The 17,568-nt window shown below is 32.0% G+C and overlaps 3 protein-coding genes and 1 non-coding gene across 4 annotated transcripts; 2 read left to right on the top strand and 2 right to left on the bottom strand.

The window, feature by feature from the left end:
* Positions 1–29: 29 nt before the first annotated feature.
* LOC130890986 (U4 spliceosomal RNA) lies at positions 30–170 on the top strand. The gene has a single exon (XR_009058814.1). It is a non-coding gene; the product is annotated as a U4 spliceosomal RNA (small nuclear RNA).
* Positions 171–2,194: 2,024 nt separating this feature from the next.
* LOC130903976 (NEDD8) lies at positions 2,195–3,869 on the bottom strand. The gene is made up of 3 exons (XM_057816443.1): positions 3,726–3,869; positions 3,541–3,671; positions 2,195–2,395 (listed from the first exon to the last, which is right to left on the bottom strand). Exons 1-3 carry the CDS (start codon positions 3,741–3,743, stop codon positions 2,305–2,307), a joined length of 240 nt encoding a protein of 79 aa, XP_057672426.1. The 5' UTR covers positions 3,744–3,869; the 3' UTR covers positions 2,195–2,304.
* Positions 3,870–4,083: 214 nt separating this feature from the next.
* Positions 4,084–4,845, top strand: LOC130903974 (histone deacetylase complex subunit SAP18). Its single transcript, XM_057816442.1, has 2 exons — positions 4,084–4,232; positions 4,290–4,845. Exons 1-2 carry the CDS (start codon positions 4,176–4,178, stop codon positions 4,701–4,703), a joined length of 471 nt encoding a protein of 156 aa, XP_057672425.1. The 5' UTR covers positions 4,084–4,175; the 3' UTR covers positions 4,704–4,845.
* Positions 4,846–4,888: 43 nt separating this feature from the next.
* Positions 4,889–14,227, bottom strand: LOC130903973 (ubiquitin-conjugating enzyme E2Q-like protein CG4502). The gene is made up of 2 exons (XM_057816441.1): positions 13,878–14,227; positions 4,889–11,799 (listed from the first exon to the last, which is right to left on the bottom strand). The coding sequence occupies exon 2, from the start codon at positions 11,735–11,737 to the stop codon at positions 11,003–11,005; it is 735 nt and encodes a 244-aa protein (XP_057672424.1). The 5' UTR covers positions 11,738–11,799; positions 13,878–14,227; the 3' UTR covers positions 4,889–11,002.
* Positions 14,228–17,568: the final 3,341 nt, after the last annotated feature.

The raw sequence follows: 17,568 nt of genomic DNA, 5'->3' as shown, positions 1-17,568 counted from the left end.
CTCATACTGGATATGAATTTCAATACTTCAGCTTTGCGCAGTGGCGATATCGTAACCAATGAGGTTTATCCGAGGTGCGATTATTGCTAGTTGAAAACTTTAACCAATACCCCGCCATGTGCACGTGAAATACCGTGCGCAACGGCAATTTTTGAAAACTCCTGCGGGAGTTCGTAAAATAATAAAAACACAACTATAAACGAATTATCAATTGTAACCGTGAACGCTTGCTTATAATTTGTTATGTTATTTTCTTGGATTGTCAAATTTAGAGGACATTTCTTTGAAACTAATTATTTAGAAAATTTGTTTTAACGTTACAGAAGTGTCATTGAGTAGATAGTGTTCAAGTTAATTTACAGCCCGTTATACTCGTGTGTTTCATTGATAAAATATTTGCTAGTATTTATCAGTTTTCGTTGAACGATATGGAGGAATCTGGAACTTCATAAAATTATTAGTATATTAACTATTTACAAAAATTCTAACAAATAAACTTCCAGAAGAATTTATTTTATATACATATATGTATTTCCCATTGAATTAATATTAATGATATTTCTATATTATGCTGTAAAACAACTTGTATAACGTGTTGCCGACATTTAGGGACCTTTTGATTCGCAATCATAACATTTTGCAAGCATTGGAAACAAAGGCAAGCGGATCAACACGTGTAGCAAGTACGAGTGGTGACTCTCGTGTCACACTATCTTACACGTGCTATACGTGTCCCAATTTGCACCTTGCCTTAAACATAGCTTTGTGGGTACACACGTGCATCTGTAAGTTTTGTGGACAGTTAGTATGGGAAAAAAACGACTCCTCGTTACGGTACCGACAATATTAATTTTCTCTCTCGTTCCAGACACTTTATCTGCACTGCGCATGCTTGAGAATGCGTATAACCGAGCTGGACATTAGGAGGATAGAGAAATCGTTGCCATTCTGTCTTCCTTAGCCGGAACAGCTTCCACTTATAGAAACTGTCCATATAGAAGTATTACATATATGCTTTTATCACGAGTTGGATATTTTATAAACTAACCGGTAAATCTGATAAATATGAAATAATTCGGTGGTGATAATTAACGGTAATTTTACATAATCACAGAATTTATTACTTTTACCATAACATGTTACAAAAAACTCCATTAAGTACTGAATTTTTTGCTAATCGATCAGCTTTTTCATTACCATTTATTCCAATATGTCGTTTAATCCAAATGGAACTCATATTTAATAATATAGTTTTGGTCAAACTTGATTTTGGTATTAAAATAGAACTTGTATGTTCATGGGTTAAAACTAAGTTACTGCGAGACATTCTTATGGATAGGAGCAGGCAGGTGACTAACAGGGCCGATAATGTGTAAGTAAGATGATTGCAGGATTCATACTTGGAAGACCATCGTGCTCCATTTGATACTCTCAACTGTAAATGACCTTTGAAAAGTGAACCAGACACTTTGGCTTGAATCTTTTGACGTTACTAAGCAAATTAAGAGTCTTATCCAAGTGTTTGAACCTCGCAGGTGCGAGTGGTGGGATTTTATAGATGATGTTGTTTACAGTTTGTTCCTTCTTATTCCTATTTATTGTGGACATGGCGTTTTATATGACCATGTTGAATTTTGTGTCTCTTTAAGAGTTTAGATGTTTATTAAGAGAACCAGTGAATTTCTTGATACCAATTTGATGAGCTCACTATTTCTTGTAGTATTTTTTACATTCCAACACAAACCTAGAGTACACCATTTCAGCTGTTACAGCAGCTCTAAGCAGATTGAGATGTCGATTGAGTATTGCACGTCCATCACAGATATTAATGAGGCTTAGAATATGGTAGCATGTTTCGCATGCTTATTTTGGGGTGTCCTTCAAGGAAGCTTGTTTTGGTCAACCCATTCATCCCGAAGCCATCTATCTACCTTTGATTGCAGGATTGTTTTTATTAAATATCACAATTATTATTACCGTTGCTTTTGTATAGATCACTACCTTATGGTACAAAATTATCATGTTCTTACACAATCTTTTTGAAATGAGACTGCATAAATTCGTTTTCTCAATATTATGAAAACCCATTAATAAATTGTACCACAAAATCGATTTTGTAAAATCTATTGTCAACTTTTGGATAAATCATTACCTGAAACAAAAACTTGTAGAATCAATCGAAAATGAAAATCAATTAAAAATAAAAAATGCTTTATTCATCAATTTGTAATATTTTTTCACTTATCAAGTACGAATTAAAGTATAATTTAAAGAATCCTAGTAAACTTTTATGTATACACATAATTATACAGGCTTGCCACCGCGAAGTGCCAAAACTAAATGCAGCACTGAACCTCCTTGTACTTTATAATCTTGTGCAGTTTTTTCATCATTCCTGAAACAAATAATTTTCATTTTAATATAAATCTTTACAGAAACAGCACGAGAGAGGCTCTAAACTGATTAACTCTCTTAGTTCTCTATATTGTGACAACAAACGATAGTAATGAAAACATGTCAATGAATATTTTAATATCTGTAATGGATACTGTTATAATAAAGCTAAAAAAACGATGTTCCAGGTGTTTAACTTTCCTCTGTAGACACCTTTATAGATTATATTGAACACACACAAATAAATCAAACTAGGAGAGCATACAAATACCCCTGGAGCAGAATTGCAAACTATTAAAGAAATTTGGCACCAATTCACTTAAAAGCTTATCTTCTTGATCCAGCAGCACAAAATTGTAAACTTAAATCCCTATAAATGAATTTATATTATTTTATGAATTATGAATTTATAAATGCATTTACTGTAATTTTTGCTCAATCATTCAGAAAAAGGTTTTTTTTTATTGAATTATCAATGAAATATTCGAATTATTGCTTAATATATTTTTTATTCTATAAACAGTACCAAATAATACACAATTCCTTCCAGACAACATTTCTATATTTATATAAAAATATTATTTATGATGAGAGTTGGCTAAAGGCCAATTTGCTTCCACAATCTGTTTTTTTTTAATTAAAGTATTGAAATATTAGGATAAATTATGTAGAATCTACATAAAATACTATGTGTTTGTTTAATAACATGATAAGTATCAAAAAATTTTCATTTTTAACAATACAAAAGGCATTCTATAATTGAATCTTGAATTTATTTTTGATTATAACTTCTAGGACCGATATTTCTAAATTGAAGTGAAACATTGGAAAATTTCATTGAGTTCTGTTTTATTTTGGCTTTACTAAGCTAAAACAGTCATCAGATGACGACGCCGTGGAAATCATACTCTCCCTAAATTTAACATAGTATTAATAGAAAATTAATAGTTCAGAGGCTGAATTTATGAAATCTGAGTTTTTATGTAAAATACAAATTATTTCTACAGAAACTATATACTCATTGCTAGGTAAAAAATCCTTGATGAAGCTCTAACTATAACAGAAGCTACATAATTATTAATAATCTAGATTTGTATTTAGAAAAGTGAAAATTGACGATTTTTTAAATAATAATTGTTTACATACATTTGCTTTCCTGAAAATATAAGCCGCTGTTGTTGAGGTGGTATTCCTTCTTTTTCTTCAACTCTTTCCTTTATTCGTTCAACTTTATCTGTAGGTTCTATATCAATTTCGATTTCTTTTCCGGTGAGAGTCTAAAAAATTTTTTTTTACCTAAAAATCGCTTTGTATATATATTGACAAGTTACCTTAACTTTTATTAGCATTTTGATAAATTATATAATTATATAGATATAAAAGTAAATATAAATTTGTATTAGTTTAATTGGATTTCGGATTATTTTCCAAAATCTAAATTGGCATTGAACCTTTTTAGCCAGTAATTTGACAGTGACTTATTTGACATTTGACAGAAGAATATTGGCAATTACATGATATTATATTTAGGAATTTATACATATAATAAACAGTCCTATCCATAAATTTATTATAATAAATATTTGTTTACATGTACATTATTTAACTTATTCGTTTTAAGGTTAATATTTAGATGTGTTAGCCAAAGTGGTTGACAAATTTGTACAACATTTCCAAAGTGAGGCAGTTTTTCTTATAAAAAAGAAGAAGAAAATTCACTGAAAATTTGTGTTTATGAAACTTATTGCTAACTATAGTTTTAATTTATTATTATCTGGATAATGGCTACACAGACAGTAGTTGTAGAAGAAAAAAATGATGCGATTGATAGGCAAAAAGTATTAACTATATTTTATATTCTATTACTGTATATACTTGAAAAATTTGCATTTCAGGTATGTCCATTTTTACTAAGAGTGTTTGTTTCCTCGAATGGTTCACATCATAAACCTTCAGATTATAGTAAGGGAAATACTCCTCAAAATGAACTTCAAATTTATACTTGGAAAGATGCAACTTTACATGAACTTACTCAATTAGTGAAAGAAGTGAATCCGGAAGCTAGAAGGAAGGGTACCAAATTCAGCTTCGCTTTTGTATATCCAGACTTGAGACAACCTGTATATAGAATTCGAGAAATCGGAAATACAATGACGGGAGTAAAAGGACCTGACGATTTGAAAACTTTAGGTTTACTAAGGTTGAACATTGGGGATTACCTAGATATAGCTATAACAGCTCCAGATACTTGGAATTCGGGAAGAAAAGGATACTCGAATAATTATAATAATAGGTCAAGGCCATATTAATTGTGAAATATGTTTCTTTTGTCAACTTTCCACTTGATAATTATAAGTTTTTCTTGAGTGATTATAATACATTTTTTTTGTATTGATTTATAGTGTTTATATAAAAATCCTGTATTTATTTGAAAATATCGAAAAAAAGAATAGTGGTTTGAAAATTGTGATTCTTCAAGAATAAAAGTATCAGGTTAGTAAAAACATTTATTCATAACATTGATGACATCAATATATTAACAAATTTTCACGTTTTTTTCTGAAAAATACTAACAAAATTATGATTTACAAAATATATTTATGTCGGAAGACAAAATTTATATAACAATTAAACTTATAAATGAAATAACAAACAGTAAAATATCTTTAATTGCATAGAAAAGTATAATACTGCAAATGGACTAAGTTGGGCAGTTAAAACTGTGGTGTATGCTCGAGTTTTTGATTATTTTGACTTGCTCCTACAATATTTTATGAAACACAGGTTTGAACTAATCATTTTTAAATTATAAAAAATATTTCAACTGCCCTACAAATACAATAATATACACTAATTTCTAAAACTGAAAGTATCTCTATAAATACGGGTACTGCGTAATGTAGACTTTGTTTAAAAGTATTTAAAGAGGTGAACCTTGTGTATCCAAATCGTTTTAATTATGGATATCATATTTTGAGTCTGAATCTTGACTATACTGAGTGAAAAAGTTGATACATCCACATACATTTTTTCCTAATTACATCTGGTATTTGGTTTGGTTAGAATGAATCGAGAGGAAATGTTACTGTGGTGGCTGCAGCGATTTTTGACCCGAAAACTTTGAAAAATTTTGTTCATGTGCACTAAAAACACGTGGAAATTATTTTCAGAATGTTAGGTCCACTACTAGAGGTCGTATCTGCAGATATGAAATTAAATAAGCTAAATTTTTCGAAATTTACCAAATTAAGTAGTAATTTATGAACAATAATCAACTTCCTCTATAATTTCTGTGCATTTTTTATTCAGCAAGCTTTAGTATATCTTTTCAAATATGAAGTAGGAGAGAGTGGGAACCTTATTATAATAAAATGCCTGTAAGCCCGATTGTTATAACCTTTTCTTCAAACGCCTATTGGGCTGGTTCGCTCAAACGGAAATTAGAAATTTATTCTGGATGGAAAGTTCTTACATTGGCTAAGTTAGGTTAGGTCATTAAATAAACCATGTAACTTATCTAACAGTTATCAACTTAGATAACTAGCTACGTAAATAGTGGCTCCCTAGGTGTTCAAATTATTATCCATCATTTTCTCTATATGAAATCAGACGCCGATGAGTGGATAAGACAGATCAACTCTTGTCGTGGATCTATTGGTGTAAACGAGAGCTTTTATTCGCCCCAACAAACAAGAAGTTAGGTCTGGAGATCTGGGTGGCCCAATAGGGTACGTTTGATCTAAAAAATGGCAAACATAGCAACCATCATGTCGTAAGAACATGTCACGACGAATGACAAAGGGTATGTCTTCTAAAAGGAGTGGCAATTCGTTTCTGTGAATGTATTTTTGCCCATTAAAACTATGTCATTCGAAAAAAATGGCCGCTTAGAATTCCCCACTATATATTTACGATCAACGACCCTGATGTTGGATTTCCTGGATCCAACGAGAATTGTAAGATCTGTTAGATGGTTCATTTAATTATTTATTCCCATTGTTAGTAATATAAGCTTTACGTTTCCCTGTCTTAATGTTAATTTAGTTTACTTTCAAAAGACATACTCAAACTTTTATGTTTCAAATTTACAAGAAAAATCACAATATTTAAAATATATAAAACATATGAAACAACGCCTTCTAGAATTTAAGTAACATCAAGTTTATAAAAATTCTTGAAACTGTAATATAATCCATTGCCCACCCGGTACTGTCAGCTCTAGAAATTAATGAACATAACTCCGAACTACCTTATATAAAAGCTGAAAAGCTAAACAACTATCTAAAGATTTATATATAAAATATATACTGAGCAATTTTTAAAAATTGAACATTACAATGAAGATAACATTTGAAATACACAGTATTAAACATTTGATTAAAAATTATAAACATCTAGACTTGATTTTTTTCCAGCAAATACCAAATTATTAGACACATTTTTTTAATAATAAAAATACACTACTAATGCGGTGTATACACGACGTGTGGCTATTAAATAACGAGACTAGCGCTGTTATAGAAAAACTACGCATGCGTTAAAGATTAACGACCGTCAGCTGTTTACCTTGAAGCGTACTCTTGAATGCGATCTCTACCGTGTTTGTATATAAACCAGCGTAGTCGTAATCGTCGTTTGTTTTTTTGTTTTGCCGTTAAAATAAATCAACTGATTGTTGTGAAATTTCTCATGAAACTTGAAAAAACTTATAATTTATTGAAACAAGTATATAAAAATGAATGTTTGTCGCGTCGATGGGTTTTTGACTGGTTTTCAAGATGGCCGAGAATACGTTGAAGACAATCTTATTCGATCTGACTGTGGGTTAAGTTTGCCTGCGATTGTTGAATCTATAGAAATTGACAAAAAATGTGTTACATGAAAATTGTGTGCAGAACTAATACCTTGAATAACAAGAAGCTCGCGAAGATGTTTGTGTTGACATTTTGAATGTGATTGAAAATGACTAAAACTTATTAGAAAAGGTAAAGAATCAAATCTGCGTGAGGGACATATGTTGAAGGTGATAATAAATAAATATACATAATATTGAGATGAAATATTTTATATCACCAGTCTAGTTATTTAATAACCACACCTCGTACAGTATGTTCACAACATTAGTGATTTCTAGTAATTAGAATATACTTTTTTCACTGAAATACATTTTTATTGGGATTTGAAATCGAATCGATTTGAAATAATCGATATATTTTGAAGTCCTAAAAGACTAGGTTCGATTTTCATTTGAAGGTACTGATTTGACACGAAACGGTAAATATAGATCCTTGTTCCGTGCATTGACGTCAAAGACTCTTCTACAAAAAAATAAGACGATCTACTTTCATTAACCCCACACAATCTAATTGTATGACGTCACAAATCACAACAAACGTGTAGCCATCTTATGAAAGCTTTCATCTTGGTAAAGTTAATATTTCTCAATGTTTAATTTTTTTGGTTCGTTTTTCCAAAGTTAAGAAGGTATTATAAAGTAAAGTTTACACTGAAGAAACTTTTTTACTATCAAGTGAGATAATGTCGTGTAATTTGTGACGTCAGAAGACAATCTGACAGAGAACATATTTTCACAGGTGAAACATTATATAGGCATTGTCGGGTATAAAAAAACAATTTTACGAAGCGAAAAAACAAACAAATATTCTAAACTACTTTTAGGAGCCGAACCTCACATTTTTCCCTAACTTAAAAAATGTAAAGTAGATCTGTCATGAATATCACGGAACGAGGGTTTACATTCACTGCTGCGTCTACATTTACCGCGTTTTGTGAGCTGATTTCATTGTTGCCAGATTTATTTGAGTCAAATTGAGAATGAATTAGTATTAGTATTTACTAAATATTCATCATGAATGTACAATGTGTCGAATATCCAAACTGGAATTGTATTAAATGATGATAAATAAAAATATTCTTCTTCGATGCTTGAGTTTTTCATTTACCAAAACATTAAGAATTGAGTTTACATTTTAAAACCTTTCGGGTAAGTAATATAATTAGTTCTTTTTACAATGTTTTTTTGAGCCTTAAATTGTTATCTAAAATCTACTTTTGACACATACACGGAACGGATTTGTTATTGAGATCAGTCATCCATATATAACAATTACGTATCTGTGAAATATTTTTTTTTTTCAAATTTGAATAGCGTAGGGAGTCATATCTTTCCAAATTTTTTTTTCATTTAGTTATAGTTTTAAGTTTTCTCCCAACTCTATTCCTTTAACTAAGTACCCAAGTACGCAGCTTGTCCAGGAGTGGATGAAAATGCACACAGCGCTTCTAGGAACGGTAATGCCTCGAAGTATGTTGGAAGCTATGCTGTCATCGGTCCTTCTTGCGAGGTACCTAGTGCCTTACGGCGGTTCCGCAGGTTTAGTTCAGAAAACTTGAATCTTGGTCGACCAACCTCTGCCTAAGTCGATGAAATTCTCAAAAAAATGCGAGATATTTCATCTCGTGACATCGCTATAGTTAGTTTTGAACCTGCGGTGTTTTTACCTGTGAATCTTTGCCTAAACGCTTAAGAAGTAATTCTACAGTAATGGAAATGTTATTTTACCAGAAAACTGACCAATTCTAATACTCGAAATTACCTTATCTTAAATCAATAAGGAAGAAAAACCAGTAAAAACGTGTTAAAAATTCAATTAATAATTAATTTAAAAATTTTTCAGTAGAAACATTACATTTCACAGTCGTAATCATTTTATTTGGATAATATTAAAATTGTTTTATACATAGTGTCTCACATTGTTTAATACACGATTTAACATGTTTAAAAAGTTGCAAGACAAATTGTATATATCATTAAAATACACTTAAAATTACGGAACAACTGCCAAAGTAATAATTTTGATTATTTATGAATATTCAAAGAAAGAAACTTCATCTGCTTTTACGTATTTTGGATTCAAATGGAGTTATTTAATATTTTTAGGTTGGTTTTTTTATATATGGTATCAAACATAGGAAGATATAAACCACAAATCATCTATTTTATAGTCGGTTTATGCAAATTACACAAGTTAAATTTTTATTTTAGATGCGGACGTTTGTCTTTGGTTACTGATAAACTGGTTCACACAATAAGGTCCTTACATACTTTTTTATACCTTAACTACGTCTAGTATATCGTTCTTAATTACACACTATTTTTTAATTTTTTTTAAACAGTATATCAGTTCACAAAAAAGAAATGAATAAATTTAAATACCTAAATGACGCGCCAAAACGTATTTGTTGTCACATGACTGAATGTGACGTAGAAAGTAAGTAAACAGCACTGAAAGATGATACAAATGTTTTAACATCAATAGCTTCAATCAAAACATAACCTTCAAAGCTATCATCTTTATGACTATATTTTAATAAAGTTCAAGCAAACAAATTTGATAATGACGTTACTATAAGAAAGTCTAATTAGTAGTACTTACTTATCTGCTTTTACCCCACGTATTTCAGCCAATGTATCTATTTTAGGTCGATAAATCCTTTCTCGGCTATCATTTCAACTAGAATAGTCTTTGAAACCCTTACATAAACACAAATCGCACTAAACAACCAATTACCTCCACTCAGAACAACAGAATGGCGTTTGAGGCGACACGCGGCGACCACGTTTCAGTATTTACTTACTTTTTACGTCACAACCGCAGTAACCAATAGAAACATCTTTTCTGTCACTTGTTATTATCCAAATTATCATTAATTACTGATATTTTGAAATTTTCAGTCACGTTAGGCCTCAAGATTCTTACTTACCAACACAAAAACAAGGTTTTCTTTCTTGGATTGTCATAGGGATGAAATTGGGGTATCTTACGATACCCCAGATATTAAACGACAATCAATGACATCGTCTTCAATGTAAGTTAAGCCTAAGCGAATTTTAACACATCGAAAACTCATTTACCCCATTTTTCGGGACTGTAGAGACATTTTGCTAATTAATTTTTTACCACGAGGCAAAACAATCAATGCACAAAACTCATACAGGTTATCCTACCGACTTTCATTTTTTTCAACCTTTAAAATCTTTCCTTGGTTGCCAACACTCAAGAAGGCATACAAAAAATTGTTCAATAAATAGTTTTTCTGTACATGTAGACGTTTTTTATACAACCAAACGGAACTTACTTCGTAGATATACCTCGTATTTCTAAATATGATCATCTTAAAATTCCAATAAACAATATAAATTTGAAAATTTATAAGTCCTGAGTAGTTCTGAATTACAGTGAAATAATATTTAAATTTCGCGCTATTGAAAACATTAAAAATCGGCAAAATTTTTTGACGTATGTCAAATTAGTAATAGAGATTTCTCCACACAGATGGCGTCAATTAAATCAAAATAAATAACATCAGGTTATCGATGGTCTACACCAACTGTGTTTCTATGAATTCTATGACAAACCAACCAGATTTGATTCTTATTCTAGCTGTAACTAGTATTGTTACTTTAATAGAAAGATTGTATGATATAGCTAGAATCAGATTTCGTTTTATAAATAATTGTATACAGCGACAGTTGTTCCGACAAAAACATGTCATGTGAATATATAAATACTGTCATTTGAGCTAATCAGCCATCAGATAAACTCGGTGTAACCCAACCGTACTTGTCGTGCGTTTTAACCAAAGATCTGAAACTTTCCTCCGCAGTGCGCCTACTGAACACTTTTTGGCCTTTATTTTTTCTTTGTATTCGTCCTTGTCCTTTAACCACACTAGCTGCAAATTGCATTATAACAGCTTCTACTGTGTAAGCGCTCGCCCAACCCCTAGGAGTTAGGAGTTCCATACAAATAGCTCCTCCTTCCATTACAAAACCTTTTTCTATTCTCGGGGAGATAACGCGCATAAATGGCGGAGCAAATGGGAAATTTTCAGGAAACACTAGATGAAGAAGGATGTACGTTACTCCCAGCTCATGCATATCGTTGCCTAGTTCACTATCATTGTCTATTTTATACAGTTTCACGTGCCACTCAAATAAATTATCTTCTACTAATTCCACGGTAAACACTGGATCCGGTTTGGAATTTTGGAACCTTTGGAGATCTCTTAATTCTTTCATCAGTCTTTTTGCTCGGACTGTCTTGGCGTGGTTTTCATCTTTTTTGGTTTTGGAGGTGAAAGCTGGGCTACTTTGTGAGCTATCGGCGGGGGCTACGCTATCTCGACAACCGCGTAAGAGACGTCGAGCTGGAGAACCAGTACCTGACGTACTAGGTTTACTGGGACCCTCGCCTTCTTTTGCAGATGATTTGAAAATTTTACGAAATATGTTGGTAACTTTTTCTTTTGGACGACTCATTTTGTTGCCTGGATATTTATTCCGGCGCAACAAACATCACAAGTACGTTTGATATCGAGAATCTAGAAAACATCAAAACATCAACATAGTTAAGTCTTGACTTGACCCTCTGGTTAAGATCAACTTAACATGGAATAACTTGAAGACGTAGTACTAAAGATAAAATGATTTCATTGTATGAACCTTCTACAAGAGATATGAACATCATACAAGAAAATTGGACTACGCGAAACATTAATATATAAAAAAAATTAAGAAACACTTCCGATTTTTGTAATACGAGGATATTTTGATATCTAGTTAGCCTAGACCAGTTCGATGCATAAACAAAATATTACGTTACCATAGCAACGAACAATAACTTATTAGAAGTGTAAGTGTAAAGTTTGACGTCAAAAAAGTAAACCAGAGTTACGCAATAAATTAAAAGAAAAAAGATGTCCACCGAAATTGTGAATATCGAAAAATTGGAGTATGGAGCCATCATCAAGTACCTGTATTTAAAAAAGTTAAGAGGTAAGCAGATTCACGAAGATATGCTTAAGACACTTGGTGATCAATGTCCTTCTTATGCGACCGTGTAAAATTGGACTGCAAGCTTTAAAAGAGGTAAATTTTCCATTGAACATGATGACCGATCGGGAAGGCCAGTTTCTGTGTCAGTCCCCGAAAATATCGATTCAGTTCATGACATAATTTTATCAGACTGTCGAATTGGGCTAAAATGGATATTTGAAGCACTGAATATTTCATCATATAGTTCACGTCAATTTGGAAATGAGAAAAATTGCTGCAAAATGGATCCCCAAATGTTTGAATTTTGACCAAAACCGTACAAGTGTAGAAGCATCGATCTGTGCTCGATTTGAAAATGATGTAGACTTCTTAAACCGAATTGTTACTATGGATGAGACTTGGGTACATTTCTACGATCCAGAAACAAAGCAACAATCGATGGAATGGCGATACTCTGGTTCTCCAAGACCTAAGAAGTTTCGTGTCCAAAAATCTGCTGGAGAAGTTCTTGGTTCAGTTTTTTGGGATTGCCATGGAGTAATCATGATTGATCTTTTGGATAAGGGTAGAACAATAACTGTAGATTATTATTCGTCATTACTGATCATTCTACGGGAAAAAATTAAAGAGAAAAGACGCGGAAAGCTATCTAAAGGTGTTTTGTTTTTGCAGGACAATACCTCTGCACACAAATCTCATGTTGCCATGCAAAAAATTAGTGATTTAGGATTTGAATTACTAGAACACCCTCCTTATTCACCAGATTTGGCTTCGTCCGACTATCATCTCTTTCCTCAACTGAAAAAAAGGTTAAGAAGGTCGTAAATTTCCTTGAAACGAGGAAGTAATAAAATTTGTGAAGGTCTGGTTTGCAGAGCAAGAAGAAACATTTTTTTTGAAAGGTCTAAAGACGTTGCAAGTTCGCTGTAAAAAATGTATCCAATTAAGAGGAGAATATGTTGAGTAATAAAATATTTCGACATTGAAATTTTGTTTGGTTCTATAGTAGGCTAAGAATTTTTCAATATATCCAAGACCAGTTAAATACTTGATAATTTGTAAATATTAATTTAAAATGTTTATTATTAGTTTCACATTTGATTTTCTTTGTATTGTACTTGTATATTGATACATTTAATTATTTTGAATATTCATTTTGGTAAAAAATGTAGTACCAAGGAAAGTAGAAACAATCCTAACAATAAAACTATTTTAAATTTCTTTAAATGTCCAAGTTTTTCTTGAAAAATCGTTTTCATAAAGACCGGAATAGGTGGAAACGTCAATTTTCACCTGTTTTTGTAGCAAATTTTCTTTCAAAGAGACTTAAAATTAAGACTATTTATCAAATAAAAATATTTATTTATAGAAAAATGCATTAAACCTGAAAAAATTGGAAAGCTGCGATGAGAAAAAAGAAAATGATTTGGATATAATTTCAATAAACAATATGTCGAGTAAATATATAACAAATTTGTTTAAATGAGTACAGGGTATGTATGAATTCGAAAAAAAAGTCAAACGGGGCGTACCTCATGTCACAAAAATACGGAAAATCGCTTTTTCAGTATTTCAAGTCAAAAACACTATATAAAATTGATAAAAAAAGTAAAAACAAACTCACCAATGTTTACAATTAAATCCATTGATAAAATAATCCTTTTTGACAAGTCAAGAATCCAGTAGTTGAAAATTAAACTGCAAGGAGGCACGAATCGATGTCCGGCGACTGATCTTTGGACGTCGACGACGTCGAGATGCCGGAAAATAATGGCGTCGCGTATCAGTTAACAAAAAAAAAATCTACTCTATATAATATACTAGTGATATTATATTTAGTCAATATCGAGCTACTTTTATATATAAACAAGAAATGTTATTGACTTAAGGCAAGAAGATAATTTTATTTTTAATAAAACAAGACGGGAGATTGATGTAATGCGCATGTGACGGTATCGTACTACGAATATTACTGGAAATTTATTATGATTAGCCGAATCAATGTTTTCAAACAGATCAAAGTTTAGACTTTGCGATACGGAACTATCTTTTGAGCATGACTTGTAACGTATAATTTATTACAATCGAAACTAATTTTAAAACCACTGCATCGATTGCAGAACAAACATTTAATTTGCTTTTAATACGTTTTAGGTATTATATAAATACTGATTTATCCATACTTTTACGGATATATTATAGTAGTAAGAAGTTAACTTTATCCTCAACTGGACACACTCATTAGAACGAGGTTTACACATTGTAACCTTATATTTCCGCTCTAAACTTTTCCTCAATGTGTGATATTCGGTCCTAAATGGGGCGCCAATTTGTAACTTCTAAATAATCTTCCTCGCGAATCTTTTTCACTTTGGGAACACGTCTTCCAAGACGAGGTATTCGCTGTGATGGAATGCTCTAGACTAGTGCTGGAGTGTGAAGGAGTCCTTCAAAATCCAGCTCGTTTGGGTGCGCGGCCACTCGGGCAACAAAGGCAACGACGAAGCGGACTCACTCGCTAGACTGTGATCGGCGTACCCACCAATGGGCCCAGAACCAATGGCCAAAAGCGTTGTCATCACGTCTCTCAACAGCCTTCTCGCAAGGTGGGCTCTGCAGTGATGGATGGTGACGTCTGGCATGAGCCAAACGAAGGCTCAAATAGGCGCGAAATTAGACTAGTGGCCTGATTACTAACAGGGCATTGCCATCTAAGACGTCACCTTCACACCATGGGCATCACGGATGATCCGGTGAATGGAGGAGGACTAAACTGCCAACCACGTTATCTGTAAGTGTCCTGCATTCATAAGGGCGCGGTTTAAACTCCACAACCTGCTAAACGACATCAAAGGGTTCAAGCCAAAGCGTTTGATCTGCTTCTAAAAGGACATCGAACTTTGGTAACGTCAAGTGGGGCTTATCTGAAGGCCTATGGGTTCAACGGCTTTACAGCCGCCCTCACCTACGAACTATGATCTAACTATACTCTTCCTCAAGAGATGAACCAAAGTTTAAAATAAGGGAGATGAAAAAACCACCATGAACTGTCCTGGAAAGTAAACACACAAATCTCTTCATATTCTTACATTCCGAAATGAACCTTTCAAAGAACGATGCTTTCATACCACTCCGTTATCTCATCCCTTGATGTCGGCTGTCTTTTTGTTGCTCGTTCACCTTCCTACTTACCATGTGATCAAATTTCAGCCGGATTGAACGAAAATTAAACTGTAATTTCACTAAAAATTTTATTATAACCTTCAAAAAAGCCAATAGAAGGCTTAAACAATATTTCCACATACTTGTTCAAGCCTCGGATGGGATGGCCTTAAGTACTCCAAGCGAATTACTTTTTTTGCTTTGCTGACGAGTTTTTCAAAGTTTTTGAACGAATTAAAAGTCACAGAAGTTATTGTGGTAACAAATCCGGTCATTGCTTTACGTAGATGCCTCAAAACGATCAATTAGTACGAATAATTGACCGTTCGACCCTATGGAACGAATTAATGATAAATGACGCCAAGTTAATGTTAAAAAATGACCATTACCTTTATATTTATGAAGCGCCATATTTTGCAAATTATTCTCTTGGAACGAGTTTAGCTTCTTACTCAAAACATGTTTAACGACGTGACTGTGATTGACATTGATTCTTATTGGACTCATTTCTACTGAAAACCGAGTAAAAATCTTTCTACTCGAAATCCTATCAATCTAGACAAATAAACAAGTACTCTAATTGATGGCCCCTTTTTTGTTATCGTCACTGCTGGTCGTGATTGTCACCCTTGAATTCTTAGTCCCTCAGGTGCTTTAGTTACACGTTGGAATGGGTCCTCGGCTCTTTAAATCTTTTGGAGGTGTTGTTCATGATCACACAAATATATGTATGATAAACTAAGGGATTTATCTCAATAAGATTGAGTTTTTGCAACTTTCAACGGTTACTGGTTCTAGTGATGATCTCTGCTAACCCAGCAGCTGTGGAGCTGCGGAAAACGAGAAAAGTAAATGCAGGGGGATAACTAAGGAGGGAATAAGTAGAAATGGAACAGATCTGAGTAAAAACAAGTCTTAGATATATGAAAACTGAATTTTCTTAATTTGATTAATCTCTGATTAATATTTAAAAAAAATTCTTCTCCCTTCCAAAAACCTATTTAACACTTTTACGTACTTTGCTGCATGATTCATTATTAATTTTTTTAATGCGGCACGAACTGTATAAACTAAACATAAATTCACCCTCTTTTAATTAGGGAGGCCCCAACATTCTGAGTCAGCCTATGCGGTGTCTTGCACCCCTTTCTATATATTCACCCCCTAGATCAAGATAATGTAAATCCATTAAGTCTTTCATACTATAAAAACCAATACTGGAGGGAAGATTCGTAAAAATGCGTAATTGTGAAATTCTTTTATTGTTTGAAAAAATTATGCTTCATGTGTACAGTTAAATTCTAATTTTCAACTCGTTTATTCCAAAAAATGTGAATGTTTCAGTAACTAGATAGTAAATTTGCGCTTTCACATTCAATTTATAAAAAAAAAATGTTTTGTTTGATGTTCAACAGAAATTGAATAAGAATTTAATCAGAACAACCTGATAATATTCGAATTTACAACAAAAATTGACAGCATTTTAACAATCAGAGATTTTTATCGTTTATTTATTATTTTTTCCGTAGTTAAAAGAAAATTAAAGAACAAATAACGAATATTTTCCCTTGTAAATTATAGTCCATACTTTAATTAATTTTTGAGGTTAAAGTGAACTTCTTTCATTTATCTATTAGGAACAAAAATTACACAACCATTTTGAGTAAATGTGTAAAGTGAAAAAAAGAAGAAGAAAAATTCGAATTATAACCTTATATATCTTTGGATTGTTTAAGTTTATATTGTTTTGTAGTACTAAAGCATAAATAACAAATTAAACTTTTTGTCTTTGATTCTTGTTACAAAAAAATTGAATTTCAGTCTCTTGAAGGAAATAAAAAAATACAGAAGGTGTCTTAAAGTAATGAAAAGTTTGTTTCGCTTCTTTTAAATCATTCTCTTTTTGTTTATTGAAATCGTTTTGTTATTTTTCCGTAGATTTATGGCGAAGAAATTCCTGCGAGGGAGAAAAATTTGAATCCAAAAGAAATGTTGCAAATACAGAGCCAGAAGGTTTTTGTTATGATTATTTAATAAACAAAATAAACATTGCACATCTTCTATATTATAAATTCAAAACGGTTTATATAGTTTTAATAAAATTTGACATATAAACATATTAATATTTTGAGAAAATGTCATATAATTTTTTT

Source organism: Diorhabda carinulata, chromosome 2, assembly GCF_026250575.1.
Source record: "Diorhabda carinulata isolate Delta chromosome 2, icDioCari1.1, whole genome shotgun sequence".
NCBI lineage: Eukaryota > Metazoa > Arthropoda > Insecta > Coleoptera > Chrysomelidae > Diorhabda > Diorhabda carinulata.
Note: the sequence above shows the minus strand (reverse complement) of the source record. Positions and strands in the feature narration are given on the sequence as shown.